This window comes from Coregonus clupeaformis, chromosome 18 (genome assembly GCF_020615455.1).
Source record: "Coregonus clupeaformis isolate EN_2021a chromosome 18, ASM2061545v1, whole genome shotgun sequence".
NCBI lineage: Eukaryota > Metazoa > Chordata > Actinopteri > Salmoniformes > Salmonidae > Coregonus > Coregonus clupeaformis.
In genome coordinates, this window is record NC_059209.1 from 26,683,030 (window position 1) to 26,707,922 (window position 24,893).

At 44.7% G+C, this 24,893-nt stretch overlaps 1 protein-coding gene across 2 annotated transcripts in view; it reads left to right on the forward strand.

The window, feature by feature from the left end:
• Positions 1-24,893, forward strand: part of LOC121530643 (armadillo repeat protein deleted in velo-cardio-facial syndrome homolog) — a 344,238-nt gene that overhangs the window by 306,868 nt on the left and 12,477 nt on the right. For both annotated transcript variants that reach the window (XM_041835760.2, XM_045226832.1), the window contains one exon: positions 21,219-21,346. In XM_041835760.2, the coding sequence (XP_041691694.2) occupies positions 21,219-21,346 (128 nt within the window). The remainder of the gene's footprint in view (positions 1-21,218; positions 21,347-24,893) is intronic.

The following is a 24,893-nucleotide window of genomic DNA, read 5'->3' on the forward strand; positions in this document are numbered from 1 at the left end:
CCTCCCTGTCTTTCTCTTGGTTTTGGGTGCTCTGCTGGCGTTTCTACCATTTGTGTCTATCTGAGTACGTGATGAGCCTTGGCAAACAGTCGGCACCAGCCATCCAGCCCTCAAGGTGATGCTGCAGAACACCAAACCTCTTGTCTCAGAAACATAACACTGTCTGGGAGACAAACAGGTTGTTATTAAAAAGAACACAAGATACTGTCCTTATCAAAGACATGGACTTTAATTCTAACCCTGCAGTGCCGTTTCTATCTGAAGTGTGTCACTTACTGAGGAATTATTCAAGGCATTATTCGAGGACTTTGAAATGACAGGTTTGACACCCCTCTCTTTCGTTTCCGTTTTAGCTTGTCAATCTCTCAGCTTTCACAAAATAAATAGACTAAGAGGGAAAATAAGAAGAGGATATATTTTTATGTTGTTTCCCATCACCCAGCTGTCAGTGTGATCCTGTTGCTGTGGCCTCTAAGGAACAGATTTGTTAGTGGTGGAGGATGTGGTTGCCGTGGCAACCTCAGCCCTATGCTATTTCTGTTCAAGCGGATACTCTACTCCTCTCTCTATCCCAATGTTCCCTCAAAGCTGCGGGCGTGTGCGGGTGTGCAGCTCCCCCGGGACTGCCACGCAGAATAAATATCAACGTGCGCAGAGAAGCACGAGATTGAACTTCAGTCAACTTTCTCGAGTTTTCCCCGTTAGTTAACACTATCAATGTTTCCTTTTACTGTGGGAATTGTGATCGAATCAACGCAATATTAGCCACTTTCAATGCAACATACCAAAACAAAACTATCTATGCTAGACTTAGTATGCGAAACTAACTATGCATGAGATTTGGAGTAGGATTCTATTGCATTGACAGGCACTCTACACAGACGGGTGCGCCATAACCAATCAGAGCTGCAGTAGGCCTGTATGCAAATAGACCATTGCCATCACTGTTTTTACAGCATGAGCGGTCATGAGTAGATGGGCTTGTTTTGAGATCAAAGCGAGAGCTACATGTAGCCACGTGTGCACAATTTGTTAATATATTTTGCTAGTTAGTGAGTTATTAGCCCAGTTATAGCTAATTTGTAGTCCGCAATGGGGGAGTGATTGCTTCCTACAAGAGCACAAATCGTGAGCGTTTTAAATGTTTTATTAAAGGGGCAGTGTTTTTTGAGACAGGCTTGAATAAGCTACGTAGCCAATAGGCATATGGTAGCATAATTTGTCTGATTCTCTGTAATAATGGTATGGGAATAATGATGCATTTTAAGTGGTTTCTTCCATCAAATACCACAACAACATATTCAGTCACCTCCTTGTCTGAAGGACAAGTGGATAATTAAGGTTAATGTCAAGCCCTGCATGTTTTGTTTTCCAAAAGTCTCATGGAATGTAGGCCTACATTGAACACCACACATTAACTTCTACTGTAGGCTGAACGATAGAACAGCTATTTCCATGTTAAAATGTTATGCATGGGATGCATTTTCTCAATTGTTTTTTAAGGTAGGTCAATCAGATATCGACAGAAATATGGCTGAGACGCAAAGAAAATTCAAGGAGAGGGGGTACAAAAATGGTCAGATTAATACTGCCATTGAGAAAATTCAAAACAAATCGAGACCTGATCTCTTTCAAGGACAGTCTCGCAAAAAGAAGCATTCTTGCGTTCTAACTACATGCTATTCAAAGTGCTCTGAACAAATTAAGGGAATCGTTCACAAACATTGGCACATTCTAAGATCCGATGACAGTATTGGTAATGTGTTTTCGGACCCTCCCTTGGTTGTATTCTCGCGGGGCAGAAATCTCAGAGATCAATTGGTAAACTCTGATTTACCACCTCTAAATATCCCTGCACAACGTCTATTTGCGCCTCTTCCGGATGGAAACTACAAGTGTAATGGCTGCGCTCAATGCAATGGCACTTACAAATGTAGATCCTTCAAACACCCCCAGACAGGGAAACAGATCCCAATCAAAGGTGTTATTACGTACTCCACTAAGGCAGTTATTTATCTTATAACTTGTCCTTGTGGTAAAAATGATGTGGGTAAAACAAAGCGCAGATTAAAAGTACGAACCTCAGAGCATCGTAGCACCATTAGGTGCAAAAACTCGATATACCCATTCGCTGCCCACTTTTTGGAAGCGAACCACTCGATTTCGTCCCTACGTTATATCGGCATCGAACATGTCACCCTCCCTAGGAGAGGGGGTGACCTCGACAACTTATTGTTAAAACGAGAGGCTGCCTGGATATTTAATTTAAAGACCCTTGGTCCCTTCGGTCTCAACGTAGACTTTGATTTGAAGCCATTCTTGTGATTATTGTGATTTTGCTATTCATTGTAAATGTTTGTGGGCCTATGTAGCCAAGTTGTGTCTATGATCATATGCTATCTATTCATGTTTTTTGTATGTTCTGTTTATCTGTGAATTAACCAATGGAATCAGGCCACACCCGGCCATTATTACAGACACCTGTGTGTGTCCTTTGACAGTATATAAACTAGTGACCCGCAGTGTTTGTCATTATACCCTGATGAAGACAGCTTGTCTGTCCAAACTATGGTTATTAAATTATTGCATCTGAGCTCCTAGAGTGAGAGGCTCTCCTTTTCTTTTTCAAGTGTTCTACTCCGTTAGCCAGCACCTCGCCTAAATAGGTGTGCGTTTCTTTCGCCTGTATATAGGCCACTCTGGTAGGCCTACATTATGATCAAATAGCCACAGTAGCCTACTTGACCACTGTTAAACTAACTTAAAAGCGGGTACAGCCTCAGTTTTCACAGTAAAAGCGAGCCGGAAGTTGCGCAGAATTTTCACAACGTTCAAGTTTGCGCTCAGCAGACCTGAAATTTGCGCATTGCCTCTGCCCTCCACCACACGCCTCTTACTCCCTCTGCCTCTCCTACACACCTCCCACCCCTCCTCTGCTTTCTTATCCTCCTCCTTTTCACTCTCTCCTACACACCTCCCATCCATCGTCCTCTTTCTCCTATCCATCTCCCTCCCTCGCTCATCCATCCCTATACTCCATATCCTCTTCCATCTCTCACTCTCCCGTTTTCTGTCCGCGACTACATTTTGTGAGCAGTTCAGCTTATCCCCCCAGCCCCAGGAGCCCCCCAATCCCCTCCCTTCCCCCCAACCCAATCTCCAGGATTTGAGTTTTGAGCTCCCCTGTGGCACACAGTCTGACACTAAACCTCTATAGGAGCTCCACACACAGACCAGAGCCAGTGAGCCAACCAGTCAGCTAGTCAACCAACCAGCCAGCCAGCCAGCCATTCAACCAGCCAACCAGCCAACCAGCCAGCCAGCCAGCCAGCCAGCCAGTCCACCAGCCAACCAGCCAGTTAGTCCACCAGCCAGTCAGTCCGCCATCCAACCAACCAGCCAGCCAGCCAGCCAGCCAGCCAGTCAACCAGCCAGTCAGTCCACCAGCCAACCAGCCAGTCAGTCCACCAGCCAGCCAACCAGCCAGCCAACCAGCCAGCCAGCCAGCCAGTCAGCCAGCCAGTCTGTTCTCAAACCTCCCCTGAGGTCACACATACAGTGGGGGAAAAAAGTATTTAGTCAGCCACCAATTGTGCAAGTTCTCCCACTTAAAAAGATGAGAGAGGCCTGTAATTTTCATCATAGGTACACGTCAACTATGACAGACAAAATGAGAAAAAAAAATCCTGAAAATCACATTGTAGGATTTTTAATGAATTTATTTGCAAATTATGGTGGAAAATAAGTATTTGGTCAATAACAAAAGTTTCTCAATACTTTGTTATATACCCTTTGTTGGCAATGACACAGGTCAAATGTTTTCTGTAAGTCTTCACAAGGTTTTCACACACTGTTGCTGGTATTTTGGCCCATTCCTCCATGCAGATCTCCTCTAGAGCAGTGATGTTTTGGGGCTGTCGCTGGGCAACACAGACTTTCAACTCCCTCCAAAGATTTTCTATGGGGTTGAGATCTGGAGACTGGCTAGGCCACTCCAGGACCTTGAAATGCTTCTTACGAAGCCACTCCTTCGTTGCCCGGGCGGTGTGTTTGGGATCATTGTCATGCTGAAAGACCCAGCCACTTTTCATCTTCAATGCCCTTGCTGATGGAAGGAGGTTTTCACTCAAAATCTCACGATACATGGCCCCATTCATTCTTTCCTTTACACGGATCAGTCGTCCTGGTCCCTTTGCAGAAAAACAGCCCCAAAGCATGATGTTTCCACCCCCATGCTTCACAGTAGGTATGGTGTTCTTTGGATGCAACTCAGCATTCTTTGTCCTCCAAACACGACGAGTTGAGTTTTTACCAAAAAGTTATATTTTGGTTTCATCTGACCATATGACATTCTCCCAATCCTCTTCTGGATCATCCAAATGCACTCTAGCAAACTTCAGACGGGCCTGGACATGTACTGGCTTAAGCAGGGGGACACGTCTGGCACTGCAGGATTTGAGTCCCTGGCGGCGTAGTGTGTTACTGATGGTAGGCTTTGTTACTTTGATCCCAGCTCTCTGCAGGTCATTCACTAGGTCCCCCCGTGTGGTTCTGGGATTTTTGCTCACCGTTCTTGTGATCATTTTGACCCACGGGGTGAGATCTTGCGTGGAGCCCCAGATCGAGGGAGATTATCAGTGGTCTTGTATGTCTTCCATTTCCTAATAATTGCTCCCACAGTTGATTTCTTCAAACCAAGCTGCTTACCTATTGCAGATTCAGTCTTCCCAGCCTGGTGCAGGTCTACAATTTTGTTTCTGGTGTCCTTTGACAGCTCTTTGGTCTTGGCCATAGTGGAGTTTGGAGTGTGACTGTTTGAGGTTGTGGACAGGTGTCTTTTATACTGATAACAAGTTCAAACAGGTGCCATTAATACAGGTAACGAGTGGAGGACAGAGGAGCCTCTTAAAGAAGAAGTTACAGGTCTGTGAGAGCCAGAAATCTTGCTTGTTTGTAGGTGACCAAATACTTATTTTCCACCATAATTTGCAAATAAATTCATTAAAAATCCTACAATGTGATTTTCTGGATTTTTTTTCCTCAATTTGTCTGTCATAGTTGACGTGTACCTATGATGAAAATTACAGGCCTCTCTAATTTTTTTAAGTGGGAGAACTTGCACAATTGGTGGCTGACTAAATACTTTTTCCCCCCACTGTATCAGTCTAATGGCCAGTGTCTGTCTCTCTCTGAGCCCTGGAGAGGATGTAGCGACTCTAAGCTAACGGGACACTGTGTGGATGGGCTGAAGGTTGGCTCAAAGAAATAGATGAGCCCATCCCTATGACGTGTGGTCAGTCGGAGCTCCTCCTGGAGAGAGACGTTGATATTATGTCAGGTCAAGGGCCATAGCTGAGGGATATTATTGTCTTGCGTAATCAAGGTTTCATATAAACAGACATCCTCCTCAACCGATGGCCCAGAAACTATTAGGAACTATTAGATTTAGGAACATTGGAAACAAAGCCAGAGCACATTGCATTCTAACTGTTGATCCAGAAAGGTTGTCGCTGGAAGTCACATCCTCTGGTTAACCACAGACAGCAACCTTTATACCTTGTTGTTGGGCAGTGGTGAAGAACCACTGAGTTGTTGTTTTCTGTTCAGCTGAAGTATGGTGAAAACAGAAACATGTCCTGTGGATCTGGAAAAGGGAATGTTTGAAGTGTGTGACAAGCACACAATGTGGCCCGTTGAGGCGGCCGGCGTCGAGGCATCCATGGGAGACCGGTGACAGACAGTCTCTCTGCTAACAGTAGTTCCGGTCTGGAAGACGTGGAAGATGTCTCATCCTGAGGTCCCACAGCAGGACCTAATTATCCCTTTTGCACAGGAGAAAGGATGTCTGGTGTCTTCTCCTAAAATGGCAGCATTGTAGTTGTGATCCAGGACACACATTGAGCCAAGCCATCCAAACTCTTTCAAGTATCTGTCAGCCTTTTGACAGTGTCTTCCCATTGATACCCTACCAACACCCAGTGGTGGAATGGCAATGATGGAGAGAGACAGAGGGATGAGAGGAAGTAGGTACCGGCAGTTTGTTTATGCACCTCTACCCACCACCTCTTTCTTCTCTTTCTGCTCTCTGGGGTATCTTTATGCCCTTAGAGCAGGGTTGTCAAACTCATTTTGCCCCAGGGGCCGCATTCATTCTTCAACGAGGTCCGTGATGCCGCACTGAAAATGTGTTATTTCCTCGCCGTCAAAATTATTAACAAGCTGGACACAGTCAAGAAACTGTATAAATGTAGGTCCATTATTATTTCTACACAGTTTCAATTTGGTTTTAGTCATTTTAAAGTATATTGTGTTTATTGAGTTAAAAAAAAAATATACACAACATATATTTTTTTCAACTCAAACCACTTGCAGGCCGGATTGGTATGTTGCCTGCCTTAGAGTACTATAGTTAGCTGTCCATAAGATGGACTTGACCGCCAGTTACTCTCTGGACCCCTTAATGTCACCTTCCAACAAAATGCCACCAACTGTCGTTGTTTGGATATGCTATTGTATTGTGCCCTTGGTTTGCCAAGCCAATACCCAAAGAGATGCCAATATACAGAGAGAGAGAGGATACGCATTTTTCAAAGGCTTGACTTTTGCTCCCTGCTGCTCTAGTGAGATGGCTGTTGTTGAAAGTGGCCTTAGCGGCCTGGCTGTTGTTGAAAGTGGCCTTAGCGGCCTGGCTGTTGTTGAAAGTGGCCTTAGCGGCCTGGCTGTGCTTTGTTTGAATTGGTACCAGGGCCAGGGAAAATAAAAATAGAGATGGAGAGAATGAGAGAGAGAAAGATGTGGAAAGAGCGATGGAAAGAGAGAGTGGGTAAAGAACTTAATTCAAACCTCCTCTCATCTTCATTACCGATGAGGAAATTGATTCGTTTGAACCGACTGAACTGAAAACAGGCATTTATCCAACTTTCCTAGCATTCAATTTTGTTGTTGTTGTTGTTTTCAATTACGCTTCCTGATATTTTCTGACGGGTTTGCGGGTCACCCGGGGTCAGCTATTGTCTTTCAAAGCAGCCCTAACAATGTGATGTGATTGCTGCTCTCTCCGTGGCTTCCCCTGCGAAAGCTTTCATTATCTATGACACAGACAGTGATATGAAAACCTTAACCATACATTCAGAGCCACAGGGGGTCTTGCGGGGTTAAACATGTGCATATGTTTCAGAGCTGGAATGCGGATCCAATGACTTCTGATTTCCCCGGTTCAAACAGTATTATTTATTTAGCTAGTGTTTCATAGGCAGAGAATGTGACCCTCTAATCCCTCTCTCCCATTCTCTTAACGGCACTGGAAAACTCCACTTTGACCTGCTGTAAAAACGTATTCACTTTATGAAGTGATATAGCTAGCTGTTGTTGATTGAAGTGTGTTTTCATGGAGACTACAGATGTTCCTCACTTGATGTGATGGGGTTTTAAGTGGTAATCTTATGGATATGAAGGGAGTAGAGTATACACTGAGTGTACAAAACATTAGGAACACCTTCCTAATATTGAGTTGCACCACCCCTTTTGCCCTCAGAACAGTCTCAATTCATTGTGGCATGGACTCTACAAGGTTTCGAAAGTGTTCCACAGGGATGCTGGCCCATGTTGACTCCAATGCTTCCCACAGTTGTGTCAAGGATGTCATTTGGGTGGTGGACCATTCTTAATACACACAGGAAACTGTTGAGCGTGAAAAATCCAGCAGCGTTGCAGTTCTTGACAAACTTAATCCGGTGCGCTGGCACCTACTACCGTACCCTGTTCAAAGGCCCTTAAATATTTTGTCTTGCTCATTCACCCTCAATGGCACCCATACACAATCCATGTCTCAAGGCTTTAAAGTCCTTCTTTAACCTGTCTCCTCCCCTTCATCTACACTGATTTGAAGTGGATTTAACAAGTGACCTCAATAAGGGATCATAACTTTCTTCGGATTCACCTGGTCAGTCTATGGTCAGTCTATGTCATGGAAAGAGCAGGTGTCCTTAATGTTTTGTACACACATTGTATGTGATAGAAGCGGGAGGCTTTGGGAGAGGCTTGCCTCGGATTGGGGTTACAATACGCTCCCCACTTAGTTTTGATTGATGAACAACGATTTTTTGACAGAAGAGGGCTAATGTGATGTGTGTTTGTGTCTGTCTGTGTGTTTGTCTGTCTGTGTGTGTGTCTGTGTGTGTGTCCTAGCTTGTTTGTCAGTTAATCTATTATCATTTTGCTGCTTGTCAAGCCGCAACAACTTCACTTTAATTATAGCCAATAGTGAAGCCACTTGAACCCTACTCTAATGGTGAATTGATGAGCCACTCAGTGCCGTATGCATTACTCACTCACTCACCTCAACTTTACTTTGTTGTAACCTACTTTGCCTCACACTGACTGCAGCATAAGCTTTCTCTCCTCTCCTCTCTACTCTGTAAGCCTCTAATTGAGCCGCCAGCGTTTGTGAGTTTGTCGTCTCTGCGTTTCTGCTTTGAAAAATAACCTGGTGCTCCGCCCCTATCAGCTCAATTAGAAGTGATCTCGGGCCTAAGCGTGTCCCTCAGCTCGCTGGTTTGATGTCCCGCTCTCTCAGCATGTGACTGCAGGGGAGGGAGGCCACAGCAACACACCACTCATCTGACTGATGTCTGCTGGAGAAACATGTAGGCATGGGAATGTACAGGGAATGTACTTTCTAGCCTTGCACCCAGGGGAGTGGATAATGTTAGATGTTAGTTGTGTGTGTGTTGGGGGTTGGGTGTAGATGGGAGGGGTGTGAGTGCGTTCACGTTTGTCAACATTTTCTGTAGATAAAATATATAACTATATAATATATGCAGTACATGCTAAGGCCTTGAGAAAGAGAGAGCGCGAGAAAGATAGGGAGTACATGCAGGCGTGCGTGCATGCAGGTGGTACAATGCGTGTGTGTATGCATGCAGGTGGTACAATGCGTGTGTGTATGCATGCAGGTGGTACAATGCCTGTGTGTATGCATGCAGGTGGTACAATGCGTGTGTGTATGCATGCAGGTGGTACAATGCGTGTGTGTATGCATGCAGGTGGTACAATGCGTGTGTGTATGCATGCAGGTGGGTCAATGCCTGTGTGTATGCATGCAGGTGGTACAATGCGTGTGTGTATGCATGCAGGTGGTACAATGCGTGTGTGTATGCATGCAGGTGGTACAATGCGTGTGTGTATGCATGCAGGTGGTACATTGCGTGTGTGTATGCATGCAGGTGGTACAATGCGTGTGTGTATGCATGCATGTGGTACAATGCATGTGTGTATGCATTCATGTGGTACAATGCGTGTGTGTATGCATGCAGGTGGTACAATGCGTGTGTGTATGCATGCATGTGGTACAATGCGTGTGTGTATGCATGCAGGTGGTACAATGCGTGTGTGTATGCATGCATGTGTTACAATGCGTGTGTGTATGCATGCAGGTGGTACAATGCGTGTGTGTATCCATGCAGGTGGTACAATGCGTGTGTGTATTGTGATGTCACGAGAGGCTGTGTCCTGGAGGGACGTTACATCCCCCTGAGATGGCTGCAAACCCAGACAGCTATGGCTCCATCTGCTGGTATGGTCGGGAACTCCAACCCTCTATGGCCAATCTTCCCACGCAGCTGAAACCAATCAGGAGCTGATGAGCTGAAGGTTTGTTGAAGGGAAGAGACACGGTCTCCAACCTGGGCTCTCTGGAGGACAAGAGTGCTGCACGTCCACTTCCATGAGGAATATAAGGATTTGGAGATACTTACCTTTGGGAAATACTCACCTTTGGATATATGCACCGGTGGAAATACGTGAGAGACCCCGGAAGGACTTTTTGCTGGGTTGGCCACTAGCTGCAACGTGGACTACAGTAAGGCTGGGGAAAAGTTATCTGAGCGAGTGAGAATTATGACTTTGGATGTGGAAGAGACATCCCTGAACTGTTAACCCTTAAAGAGCCACAAGAGAACAGAATTTTGTTATATTTTCGTTAATTTCCCAAGACCTATAATAAAATCCTTGTTTTGTTTGAACCTTGTCTCCTTGCACTACTTGAGCAATCCCGCTGAAAGCTGTGTAGCCTCTCGTGACGTCACAGATGGTGGAGAATACGGGCACGCTCAAGCGTTAATAGTGCATGTCAGAGGAGGATACCGAAGGTTTGATCACCCAGTTTTCCAAGCTGGCCGTAGGCACCCCGCCGACTGAAATGGAGGACATATTGAAAGCCCTTGTTGCTGGCCAGCAAGCCCAGATGCAAGCAAACGTGGCTCTCTTGGAGGAGCAAAAGAAAGCCAACCTTCTGAAGGCAGAGGAATTGCAGTTGCAGAGACAGAGGGTGGTCCAAAATACCCGCCCAATAAAGGCAAGTGACTTTATATCTAAGATGGGAGCTACCGATGACATTGAGGCATACCTGCATGCATTTGAGGCCACGGCCACTAGGGAAGCCTGGCCCAAGCAACAGTGGGTTGGTCTGTTAGCCCCCCTTTCTAACCGGGAATCGCTGAATGCTGTCCGGGACCTGGGCCCTGACCAGGTTACTGACTATGATGCCCTGAAGTCTGAGATCCTCAGCAGATATGGACTCACAAAGTTTGGTATGGCCCAGCGCTTTCACAGCTGGACCTTCCAACCAGACCAACCTCCTCGGGCGCAGATGCATGAACTTGTCCGAATCGCAAGGAAATGGCTGGATCCGCAGAGGAATACAGCAGCGGCGGTGGTGGAGGCCGTTGTGGTGGATCGTTACCTACGCGCCCTGCCTTATGAGGCAAAAACGGTTCATCAGTCAACAGGCCTTGACCACGGCTGATCTGACCGTGGAAGCTGTGGAAAAGTACCAGGCCACAGCGGAGATGCTGAATGCTTCCCGAAAAAGACCCCAGGAGGGCGGCCCCACCACAAATGGGAAGAACCCGTCCAAAGGACCCCAAGGTCTCGAACCCCGCCGCGTCAGGACTTATCCCGGCTCCAGGGGGAGCCAGAAACCAGGCGGGTCCAAGAAGAGTACACCAGGAGGGGGGGAAACTCGACAGTGTTACCGGTGTGGGGAGATGGGACATATCTCCTGGCAGTGTGGGAAATCAGCCGATGAACCTATGCCCACTGCGGAGTCCTCCAGCTCAGCACCCACACACCGTTTTGCCTCGCTCTTGGGAGTCGTAGATGGCGGCCCAGATCGACCCCCCCCACCTGCCCGGTAACTGTGAATCACCATGATGTGGAGGCCTTACTGGATTCTGGTAGCCGGGCCACCCTGGTGCGTAAGGATTTGGTGGGCCCAACGTGTCTGACCCCGGGGAAAGTCCTCCCAGTTTCCTGTGTCCATGGGGACACCAGAGAATACCCCATTACTGAACTTACAATGACCAGCACACGGGGAACCATACACACGACGGCGGGGGTGGTTGATTCCCTCCCCGTCCCTGTCCTAATTGGACGAGACTGCCCAGCCTTTTACCCACTCTGGAGAGAGTCTCAGGAGAGGATAACCCGAGTACCTCGGAAACGGAGAGGCAAGACTCATCCTGGGAAGGCTCCGGTGCAATCCTCCGAGTTACTCACTCCCGCCCGGGCTCTGATAGGGATGGCAGGTGCCCAGACCGACACAGAGACGGAGCTACAGAATCTGGACAAAGAACTGTCTGGTCTGAAGGGGACCGCTGAGAGGTATCGTTTGTTAAAGCAACAGTTAGACATGAAGACAGAAGAGTTAGATATCCTCCAGGCTAAACTCCAACAGAGCTCCTTCCCTAAGCAACAGGAGGAGCTGGAGAGGCTGCGCAGGACCATCGAGGAGTGTGAGGAGACCCTGCGCAGTAGTAAGGAGGTCCAGAAGAAGGCAGAGGAGAAGTACAAGGTGTTGGAGAACAAGATGAAGAATGCGGAGGCAGAGAGAGATAAAGGAACTGAAAGCTGCTCAACAGAAGCTAAACTCTGCTAAAACCAAGGCTGATGCGTTCAGTAAGAAACTCAAGGAGAGACAACAGGAGGCTGAGTCCCTGGTCCTAGAGTTGGAGGAGTTGAAGAGAGAGCAGTCTGGCAAGCACCACGGCAATGCGGACGCCCTCTCCCGGCGTGATGCCTTCTTCGCTGCCTTTACCCCGACGAGGACGTCGGTCCCGAGGAGGGGGATGTGTGATGTCACGAGAGGCTGTGTCCTGGAGGGACGTTACATCCCCCTGAGATGGCTGCAAACCCAGACAGCTATGGCTCCATCTGCTGGTATGGTCGGGAACTCCAACCCTCTATGGCCAATCTTCCCACGCAGCTGAAACCAATCAGGAGCTGATGAGCTGAAGGTTTGTTGAAGGGAAGAGACACGGTCTCCAACCTGGGCTCTCTGGAGGACAAGAGTGCTGCACGTCCACTTCCATGAGGAATATAAGGATTTGGAGATACTTACCTTTGGGAAATACTCACCTTTGGATATATGCACCGGTGGAAATACGTGAGAGACCCCGGAAGGACTTTTTGCTGGGTTGGCCACTAGCTGCAACGTGGACTACAGTAAGGCTGGGGAAAAGTTATCTGAGCGAGTGAGAATTATGACTTTGGATGTGGAAGAGACATCCCTGAACTGTTAACCCTTAAAGAGCCACAAGAGAACAGAATTTTGTTATATTTTCGTTAATTTCCCAAGACCTATAATAAAATCCTTGTTTTGTTTGAACCTTGTCTCCTTGCACTACTTGAGCAATCCCGCTGAAAGCTGTGTAGCCTCTCGTGACGTCACAGTATGCATGCAGGTGGTACAATGCGTGTGTGTATGCATGCAGGTGGTACAATGCGTGTGTGTATGCATGCAGGTGGTACATTGCGTGTGTGTATGCATGCAGGTGGTACAATGCGTGTGTGTATGCATGCAGGTGGTACAATGCGTGGTGTGTATGCATGCTTGTGGTACAATGCGTGTGTTTAGCTCTAAGCACCAGCACCAGATGGACATAGAGGTCACGCCACAGCGATAGTTAATTATTCAACATTAATTATAATTCCCTGCTAACAACCTGCCAGGCAGGCAGCTAGCAGGCAACACTTGCCTGACGACTCAAACTGAATTCTTCCACTGCTCTATGTTTGCTACATACTTCAGTCAGACTGCCGTCGTGGACGTTGTTTGTGGTGACGTCAAAATGATGGGTGTTGTACAAAACGAAGTCATCAGTGATTGGATCATCTCAACCAATCAGAGTATCAAAGCCAATGACTAATTTTCAAAATGCCGCTTTACCCACGTGTGTTCTGGCTCTGGCCCAAACCATCGGTTTCTGGGACCAATCAGACAGTCTAGAATTATTGAAATCGTTGGGGAGGTACTCAGATCCAGACTCATTGCGCAGAAGAAACTAATGTCCGTGGCTGTGGGTTAGCGTTTAGCCTGAGCAAGAAGTTTGGGTAGCCAGGCAAAGGCAACGCTAGCAAATGACTGGAAAGTGGTAAATACAGTTCAAACACTGTACATGTCATGGTCATACTATGCTAGTACAGCATCACCATATAGCCTACTAGCTAGAAGATGCACTGCAAACCATATAAAAAAGCCTCATAAAGATATTAGAATTTTCATTTATATGGTGCATGTCTATGGTGCTAAATCCAACCCCTATGAATGTGCACTGCCATTTGAATGCAAACCATAGAAATGAACCTTACAGAGATACTACAGTGCTATGAAAAAGTATTTGCCCCCTTTCTAATTTTCTCTACTTTTGCATATTTGTGACACTGAATGTTATCAGATCTTCAACCAAAAGCTAATATTAGATAAAGGGAACATAAGTGAACAAATAACACAACAATTACATATTTATTTCATTTATTTCATAAACAAAGTTATGCAACACCCAATTCCCCTGTGTGAAAAAGTAATTGCCCCCTTACACTCAATAACTGGTTGTGCCACCTTTAGCTGCAATGACTCCATCCAAATGATTCTTGTAGTTATTGATCAGTCTCTCACGTCGCTGTGGAGGAATTTTTACCCACTCTTCCATGCAGAACTGCTTTAACTCAGTGACGTGTGGGTTTTCAAGCACGAACTGCTCGTTTAAAGTCCTGCCACAACATCTCAATTGGGATTAGGTCTGGACTTTGACTAGGCCAGGCATAATGGGATCCAAAAAGTAGACTCAAGTTTGCCAAAAAGCACCTGGATGATCATCAAGACTCTTGGAAGAACGTTCTATGGACAGATTATTCAAAAGTACAACTTTTTGGACGACATGGTTCCAGTAATGCCTGGCGAAAACCAAACTCTGCATTCCACAGTAAGAACATCATACCAAAGGTCAAGCATGGTGGTGGTGGTGTGATGGTTTGGGGATGCTTTGCTGCCTCAGGACCTGGACGACTTGCCTTAATAGAAGGAACCATGAATTCTGCTCTGTATCAGAGAATTCTACAGGAGAATGTCAGACCATACGTCTGTGAGCTGAAGCTGAAGCGCAGCTGGGTCATGCAGCAAGACAATGATCCAAAACACACAATCAAGTCTACATGAAAATTGCTAAAAAGCAACACATTGGAAGTTTAGGAATGGCCTAGTCAAAGTCCAGACCTAATCCCAATTGAGATTGACACAACCAGTTATTGAGTGTAAGGGGGCAATTACTTTTTCACACAGGGGGTGTTACATAACTTTGTTTATGAAATAAATATGTAATTCTTGTGTTATTTGTCCACTTACAGACAAATTGAGAAAAATAAATCCTGAAAATCACATTGTAGGATTTTTAATGAATTTATTTGCAAATTATGGTGGAAAATAAGTATTTGGTCACCTACAAACAAGCAAGAGTTCTGGCTCTCACAGACCTGTAACTCCTTCTTTAAGAGGCTCCTCTGTCTTCCACTCGTTACCTGTATTAATGGCACCTGTTTGAACTTGTTATCAGTATAAAAGACACCTGTCCACAACCTCAAACAGTCACACAACCAGTTATTGAGTGTAAGGGGGCAATTACTTTTTCACACAGGGGAATTGGGTGTTGCATAACTTTGTTTATGAAATAAATATGCAATTGTTGTGTTATTTGTTCACTTATGTTCCCTTTATCTAATATTAGGTTTTGGTTGAAGATCTGATAACATTCAGTATCACAAATATGCAAAAGTAGAGAAAATTAGAAAGGGGGCAAATACTTTTTCATAGCACTGTATGTCCACTGTGGACATGGGCTCAGAGCTCTGGAACAGATCTTCATTGGATGGACATGTGGAGATCTTAGAGAGAGCTCTAGGAATTAGTTTAAAGGCCACATGAATGTCCCTCCTTTCTCATCTGCCTCTGAGGGGACAGTACTTGGCCACTTTATCTGAGCCCTTGCTCTGAAAGGCAACTTCATAACTCTCGGACTGGAAGAGACGAGTCCAAGACCGAGGAATTACAAGAGAGTGGGGAACGGGGAAATGTAGGATTGCAGATTTACAGAATCTTGGTTATTAAAACGCTGTTTTGGATTTAAAAATGAACTTGGCACTGGGAGGTTCTAACATGGTGCAGAAAGAATCTGCCTCTGCTGTGAAGCCTCGGAGTCTGATATATGGCCTTGACTTTGCTGAGTCTGCACTGACTGACTGAATATGCCTGAAATAAGCCAAGTTGTATGGAGAGACATATTGCTACAGCATTGCGCTGTCTGTGTCTGTTCTACTGTTCTGCTTCCGAGCTGTGGTATGCTGTTTAAGCCCCAGACAAAGGCAGTTCAGTTGTTTTGAATCACACTTTAGCTGGCCTCTCTTTGATTACTCACACACTGTGGCCTCACTCCCTCTGACTCACAGAGCTCCTTAGGAAACCTGAATCCCCAACACAAACAAGCATCTTTCTTTGGCTACGACTGGCAACCTCCTCTCCATGCACCACAATGGGTTTACATGGTTGTGGAGGGATACTGTGGAAGGATTAGGACAGGAGCACTGACAGGAAACAGCTCTGTGGAGTATCTGGATCTGGCAACCCCAGGATGAAGGGACAAAGCCAGCCAGTCCCACATCCCTAATTTACTCTTTCTCCAAAATGATGGGTGTGAGGCCCAGATTTTACATGTGAAAATGGTTATTCGAGGTTTGTGCATTTCCTGAAGACAGTTAGAGGTCTGCTCATGCCCAGAGCTGGATGTAGTCTAGCCTAGCTCTGGCAGAAATAGACAGCTCTGCTCCCGCTCGTCTCCTCCTCTCCATGGCTTCAGAGTCGTTTGTCTCACTCTAGACGTTGTTATCTTTCTTCTCTCCCTCATTAAGGCGATGGTAAATGGCCCTTCCAGATATCCAAGTCTGTTTCTTGGCCTCATCCATTGAAGCGAGCAGTTTTTTACCTCTTTGTATTACTAAGGCTTTCACTGTTCTTTTCATTTCCACCCAAAAATGTATGGAATGCCTTTCCCACCACAGTGTATTAATCATTAACATGTAATATATGTTCTTGCCCATAATACAGGGGTTTGAAATATACCTCTGGAAATGAACGCCTTGGATAACATGGAATGAACCGACGGTTATTTTCTTTAATTTAAACTCAGTGGAAGTAAGTGAATAATTGAGGTGTGTGTGTGTGTGTGTGCGCGTGCGTACGGTGTGTTCTGACTAATACTATTATTCAGAGAACACTGAAGAAAAGGCAGTCTGTTCTGAACCACCACTTTAGACTTGCACACTTTAAAGTGCAGAAGGTTAATAAAAATATATGAATACAGATGCATTTTGATGATGAAGCACTTGGTTTTGAGTCCATAGAGCCAAGCCAAGCTGTCTTCCATAGCGAGGGGCTATTAGTGTGGATGTACTACAGTATGAGAAGTGCTCCTCCTCTGGGATGTCAAACAGCCTGAGCTGACCTGGGTAGTGGAAAGGAGAGGGGGGTCGATATTCACTCTGCCTCTCACTGCCCAGCCCGATCCATCTGATAGCTGATAATGTAATTACACAGTTTACATCACAGCTCAAGGCAACCATTGACTGACTGACTGCTACAATGTGCTAAATGGACAGATAAACTTCTCTTTCAGATACTCGATTTTGTTGTATATGTACAGTGCCTTGCAAAAGTATTCATCCCCCTTGGCGTTTTCCCTATTTTGTTGCATTACAACCTGTAATTTAAACAGATTTTTATTTGGATTTCATGTAATGGACATACACAAAATAGTCCATATTGGTGAAATGGAATGAAAAAAATTACTTGTTTCAAAACATTCTAAAAAATAAATAACGGAAAAGTGGTGCGTGCATATGTATTCACCCCCTTTGCTATGAAGCCCCTAAATATGATCTGGTGCAATCAATTACCTTCAGAAGTCACATAATTAGTTAGATTGCACACATGTGGACTTTATTTAAGTGTCACATGATCTGTCACATGATCTCAGTATATATACACCTGTTCTGAAAGGCCCCAGAGTCTGCAACACCACTAAGCAAGGGGCACCACCAAGCAAGCGGCACCATGAAGACCAAGGAGCTCTCCAAACAGGTCAGGGACAGAGTTGTGGTACAGATCAGGGTCGGGTTATAGAAAAATATCAGAAACTTTGAACATCCCACGGAGCACCATTAAATCCATTATTAAAAAATGCCGCCCACCAAAACTCACGGACCAGGCAAGGAGGGCATTAATCAGAGAGGCAACAAAGACACCAAAGATAACCCTGAAGGAGCTGCAAAGCTCCACAGCAGAGATTGGAGTATCTGTCCATAGGACCACTTTAAGTTGTACACTCCACAGAGCTGGGCTTTAGGGAAGTGTGGCCAGAAAAAAGCCATTGCTTAAAGAAAAAAATAAGCAAACACGTTTGGTGTACGCCAAAAGGCATGTGGGAGACTAAAAGTAGGTACTCTGGTCAGATGAGACTAAAATTTAGCTTTTTGGCCATCAAGGAAAACGCTATGTCTGGCGCAACACCTCTCATCACCCCGAGAACACCATCCCCACAGTGAAGCATGGTGGTGGCAGCATCATGCTGTGGGGATGTTTTTAATCGGCAAGGACTGGGAAACTGGTCAGAATTGAAGGAATGATGGATGGCGCTAAATACAGGAAAATTCTTGAGGGAAACCTGTTTCATTCTTCCAGAGATTTGAGACTGGGACGGAGGTTCACCTTCCAGCAGGACAATGACCCTAAGCACACCGCTAAAGCAACACTCGAGTGGTTTAAGAGGAAACATTTAAATGTCTTGGAATGGCCAAGTCAAAGCCCAGACCTCAATCCAACTGAGAATCTGTGGTTTGACTTAAAGATTGCTGTACACCAGCAGAACCCATCCAACTTGAAGGAGCTGGAGCAGTTTTGCCTTGAAAAATTGGCTAAAATCCCAGTGGCTAGATGTGCCAAGCTTATAGAGACATACCCTGAGAGACTTGCATCTTCAAAGTGGTAGGCATATAATCTGAGGTCAAGGTGACAAGCTCCACGTTACCTTGCTAACAACTGCCATTACTGAGGCCTGTTTGAAATGCCACAACAACATAAGAGGGGACTCACTCCCTCTAACTTCAGTAGAAGCAGGGCAGAGTTTTATGACTGAGGTCATTGCTCACATTAGCAGAGATTTGGACTTTGATAAAAGCTACATCTGGTACTGTAGAAGACCACTTCTTCTGTGGGTGGCTGATGGCTGCTTCATCTGTAACTGAGCTATTAAGAATTTCTGGCCACACTTATACCATACTAACTATCAGTGGTATTAGTAAATACTGTGTTGTGCCAGCAGTAGTAATACTGGTTATTCCGTTGTAGTTATGGAATAATGACTAGGTCATTTAAAGTGTTGTCAAATGTATGACAGTTTTCTACCCAGCGATAACAATAACTTGGGTAGACTAGGCACAGTTGTTTGTTATGTTTATCACGTACTGTTAATGAGATTTACCAGAGTGTTAAAGGGAGAATAATAATTGACATACACCTAATAGTCTTGCCTGCCATAATTATGTGGGAAGATAGCCTACTTCTATTAGTATTATTATGTGAGCAGTTTCACAGACTGATTGCCTGTCTCTGTATCTGAGCTACATGTCTCTGTTTCTTTTAATTGTGTTCAATAATCTGTCTTTCTGTTGGCTCTCTGTCTCCCTCTGTATCTATCCTAAAAGTGTCTCTGTATCTAACTTTCATGTCTCTCTGTCTCTCTCTGTCTCCGTATATAACTTCCATGTCTCTCTCTCTCTGTCTCCGTATACAGTGGAGAAAAAAAGTATTTAGTCAGTCACCAATTGTGCAAGTTCTCCCACTTAAAAAGATGAGAGAGGCCTGTAATTTTCATCATAGGTACACGTCAACTATGACAGACAAAATGAGGAAAAAAAATCCAGAAAATCACATTGTAGGATTTTTAATGAATTTATTTGCAAATTATGGTTGAAAATAAGTATTTGGTCAATAATAAAAGTTTCTCAATACTTTGTTATATACCCTTTGTTGGCAATGACACAGGTCAAACGTTTTCTGTAAGTCTTCACAAGGTTTTCACACACTGTTGCTGGTATTTTGGCCCATTCCTCCATGCAGATCTCCTCTAGAGCAGTGATGTTTTAGGGCTGTCGCTGGGCAACACGGACTTTCAACTCCCCTCCAAAGATTTTCTATGGGGTTGAGATCTGGAGACTGGCTAGGCCACTCCAGGACCTTGAAATGCTTCTTACGAAGCCACTCCTTCGTTGCCCGGGTGGTGTGTTTGGGATCATTGTCATGCTGAAAGACCCAGCCACGTTTCATCTTCAATGCCCTTGCTGATGGAAGGAGGTTTTCACTCAAAATCTCACGATACATGGCACCATTCATTCTTTCCTTTACACAGATCAGTTGTCCTGGTCCCTTTGCAGAAAAACAGCCCCAAAGCATGATGTTTCCACCCCCATGCTTCACAGTAGGTATGGTGTTCTTTGGATGCAACTCAGCATTCTTTGTCCTCCAAACACGACGAGTTGAGTTTTTACCAAAAAGTTCTATTTTGGTTTCATCTGACCATATGACATTCTCCCAATCCTCGTCTGGATCATCCAAATGCACTCTAGCAAACTTCAGACGGGCCTGGACATGTACTGGCTTAAGCAGGGGGACACGTCTTGCACTGCAGGATTTGAGTCCCTGGCGGCGTAGTATGTTACTGATGGTAGGCTTTGTAACTTTGGTCCCAGCTCTCTGCAGGTCATTCACTAGGTCCCCCCGTGTGGTTCTGGGATTTTTGCTCACCGTTCTTGTGATCATTTTGACCCCACGGGGTGAGATCTTGCGCGGAGCCCCAGATCAAGGGAGATTATCAGTGGTCTTGTATGTCTTCCATTTCCTAATAATTGCTCCCACAGTTGATTTCTTTAAACCAAGCTGCTTACCTATTGCAGATTCAGTCTTCCCAGCCTGGTGCAGGTCTACAGTTTTGTTTCTGGTGTCCTTTGACAGCTCTTTGGTCTTGGCCATAGTGGAGTTTGGAGTGTGACTGTTTGAGGTTGTGGACAGGTGTCTTTTATACTGATAACAAGTTCAAACAGGTGCCATTAATACAGGTAACGAGTGGAGGACAGAGGAGCCTCTTAAAGAAGAAGTTACAGGTCTGTGAGAGACAGAAATCTTGCTTGATTGTAGGTGACCAAATACTTATTTTCCACCATAATTTGCAAATAAATTCATTAAAAATCCTACAATGTGATTTTCTGGAATTTTCTTTCTCAATTTGTCCGTCATAGTTGACGTGTACCTATGATGAAAATGACAGGCCTCTCTCATCTTTTTAAGTGGGAGAACTTGCACAATTGGTGGCTGACTAAATACTTTTTTCCCCCACTGTATAACTTCCATGTCTCTCTCTCTCTGTCTCCGTATATAACTTCCATGTCTCTCTCTCTCTGTCTCCGTATATAACTTCCATGTCTCTCTCTCTCTCTGTCTCCGTATATAACTTCCATGTCTCTCTCTCTCTGTCTCCGTATATAACTTCCATGTCTCTCTCTCTCTCTGTCTCCGTATATAACTTCCATGTCTCTCTCTCTCTGTCTCCGTATATAACTTCCATGTCTCTCTGTCTCCGTATCTAACTTCTGTCTCTCCCTCTCTGTCTCCGTATCTAACCTCTCTGTCTCCGTATCTAACTTCCATCTCTCTCTCTCTCTGTCTCCGTATATAACTTCCATGTCTCTATCTGTCTCTCTCTGTCTCCGTATCTAACTTCCACATCTCTCTCTGTCTCCATATCTAACTTCCATGTCTCTCTCTCTGTGTGTCTTTGTAGGTTTTGAGCTGCTGTACCAGCCGGAAGTGGTGAGGCTGTACCTGTCTCTGCTCACTGAGAGCCAGAACTACAACACTCTGGAGGCTGCAGCAGGGGCCCTGCAGAACCTCAGCGCCGGACAGTGGACTGTGAGTCTCACACACATATACACACACCCACACACACACTGTGATTATGGGGAATAAGGTCTCTGAACCTCAATAGGCTGCACAAGTCATTTATCCCAAATGGAGCTCTGCACTGTCAGTACCAAAAAGTGTGATGTTTTGACCAGCTCAGGGGCTCCCGAGTGGCGCAGCGGTCTAGGGCACTGCATCTCAGTGCTTGAGGCGTCACTACAGACCACCTGGTTCGATACCAGGCTGTATCACAACCGGCCGTGATTGGGAGTCCCCATAGGGCGGCGCACAATTGGCCCAGCGTCGTCCGGGTTTGGCCGGTGTAGGCTGTCATTGTAAATTAGAATTTGTTCTTAACTGACTTGCCTAGTTATATAAAGGAAAAATAAAAAAATTTGGTTAGGCTTAGAGAGCTTTGAAATTTTAGCGCTATCGTGACACCTATGTGTCATGCTGTAAACATATCTGTTGCCACAGCATTAATCATCACCAGGCTCCAGCACCATGCTCACACCTTCCTGTTCCTCTCAGCTCAGGTCGTTCTCTCCCTCCACAGCGGTGGCAAAACACAACACAACTGACAGGATGTTAGATTGATTTGAAAACATCCAACTTGTATCTCTTGCTGTAAATTTTTTTTAACACTTACACATAACCTGTGTTTAACATGTATGAAGTGTAGCCTACAGTACATGTGTACCATGTATAAACCACAATTTTCATTTTTGCTCTGTTTTCTATCACTGTTCTGCACTGGTGATTTTTTTTATAATTAAGTACAGTGCCTTCAGAAAGTATTAATACGACATTGACTTTTTACACATTTTGTTGTGTTATAGCCTGATTTTTAAATAGATTAAATATAGAGTTTGTGTCACAATACCCCATAATGTCAAAGTGAAATTATGTTTTTGGAAACGTTACAAATGAATTACCAATAAAAAGCTGAATACTTATTGAGTCAATAAGTATTTAACCCTTTTGTTATTGCAAGCCTAAATAAGTTCAGGAGTAAAAATTAGCTTAATCAGTCACATAACAAGTTGCATGGACTCTGTGTGCAATAATAGTGTTTAACATGATTTCTGAATGACTACCTCATCTCTGTACCCCCACACATGCAATTATCTGTAAGGCCCCTCAGTCGAGCAGTGAATTTCAAACACAGATTCAACCACAAAGACCACAGAGGTTTTCCAATTACTCACAAAGAAGGGCACCTATTGGTAGATGGGTCACTACAAAGATACAGGTGTCCTTCCTAACTCAGTTGCCGGAGAGGAAAGAAACCTCTTGGGGATTTGACCATGAGGCCAATGGTGACTTTAAAACAGTTACAGAGTTTAATGGCTGTGATAGTAGAAAACTGAGGATGGATCAACAACATTGTAGTTACTCCACAACACTAACCTAAATGACATAGTGAAAAGAAGGAAGCATGTAAAAAATATTCCAAAACATGCATCCTGTTTGCAATAAGGCACTAAAGTAAAACTGCAAAACATGGAAAACATTATGTTTGGGGCAAATCCAACACAACACAACACAACACATCACTGAGTAACACTCTTCATATTTTCAAGCAGGGTGGTGGCTGCATCATGTTATGGGTATGTGTTTCATCGGCAAGGACTAGGGAGTTTTTTGGGGGGATAAAAAGAAACATAATAGAGCTAAGCACAGGCAAAATCCTAGAGGAAAACCTGGTTCAGTCTGCTTTCCAACAGACACTGGGAGACAAATTCACCTTTCAGCAGGACAATAACCAAGGCCAAATATACACTGGAGTTGCTTACCAAAACGACATTGAATGTTCCTGAGTGGCCTAGTTACAGTTTTGACTTAAATTGGCTTGAAAATCTATGCCGACTTGACAATGGCTGTCTAGCAATGATCAACAACCAACTTCACAGAGCTTGAAGAATAAAAAATAAAAAAGTGCAAATATTGTACAATCCAGGTGTGCAAAGCTTTTAGAGACTTACCCAGAAACACTCACAGCTGTAATCGCTGCCCAAGGTGATTCTAACATGTATTGACTCAGGGGTGTAAATAGTTACATGTATGTATACTGAACATGCAACAATTTCAAAGATTTTACTGAGTTAGAGTTCATATAAGGAAATCAGTCTATTGAAATAAATTCATTAGGCCTTAATCTATGGATTTCACATGACTGGGAATACAGATATGCATCTGTTGGTCACAGATACCTTTAAAAAAAAGGTACGGGCGTGGATCAGAAAACCAGTCAGTATCTGGTGTGACCACCATTTGCCTCATGAAGAGCGACACATCTCCTTCGCATATAATTGATCATGCTGTTGATTGTGGACTGTGGAATGTTGATTGTGGACCCACTCATCTTCAATGGCTGTGCGAAGTTACTGGATATTGGCGCGGACTAGAATACGCTGTCGTACATGTCAATCCAGAGTATCCCAAACGTGCTTAATGGGTGACATGTCTGGTGAATAAGCAGGCTGTGGAAGAACTGGGACATTTTCAGCTTTCAGGAATTGTGTACAGATCCATGCATTTTCATGCTGAAACATGAGGTGATGGCGGCGGATGAATGGCACGACAATGGGCCTCAGGATCTCGTCACAGTATCTCTGCATTCAAATTGCCATCGATAAAATGCAATTGTGTTCATTTTCTGTAGCTTATGCCTGCCCATACCATAACCCCACCGCCACCATGGGGCACTGTGTTCACGATGTTGACATCAGCAAAACGCCCCCACGTCGCCATACACGTGGTCTGCGATTGTGAGGCCGGTTGTACGTACTGCCAAATTCTCTAAAACGACATTGGAGGTGGCTTATGGTAAAGAAATTAGCATTTAAAATCTCTGGCAAAAGATCTGGTGGAAAGTCCTGCAGTCAGCATGCCAATTGCACACTCCCTCAAAACTTGAGACATCTGTGGCATTGTGTTGTGTGACAAAACTGCACATTTTAGAGTGGCCTTTTATTGTCCCCTGCACAAGGTGAAGCTGTGTAACACAACAAAATATGGAATAAGTCAATGGCTATGAATGCTTTCTGAAGGCACTGTATATAAAGAGACAGAATCGTTTCTCATGTAGTTTGAGCAGAAGAGGCTGATCAGAATGCTTGTCCACACTGGGGTTGGGGCTGATGCTAAAAAACATAAAACCTCTGCTTAAAGGAGATGGACATAACGTGTCCCCACTCCCTATGAGGATATCTCAAGCTTTTTTACTTTAAATCCTCTCTTCATCCCCTTCTCCTAGCTTTTTAACTAGGTACAGTCTGTTTTAGGTTTACTACTGCCACCCAGTGGCCGGGTTCTGGTAATTCACCAGTTTAATGTCATCTCAGTGTTGATCAAAGGAGCTCTTTCATTTGAACCATATTGTTTTGTGTAAAAAAACGAGATAATTTATTTTTTGTTTAATCTGAGACAAATTGCATCACATGACAGTCTGTAGCCCTGCTATGTAATTATTTGGAACAGTCAAATCCAGTATTCTCTCTACACAGACAGTTTATCCATATCCTCCATGTTCCCTCCTCTCCTTCACAGACAG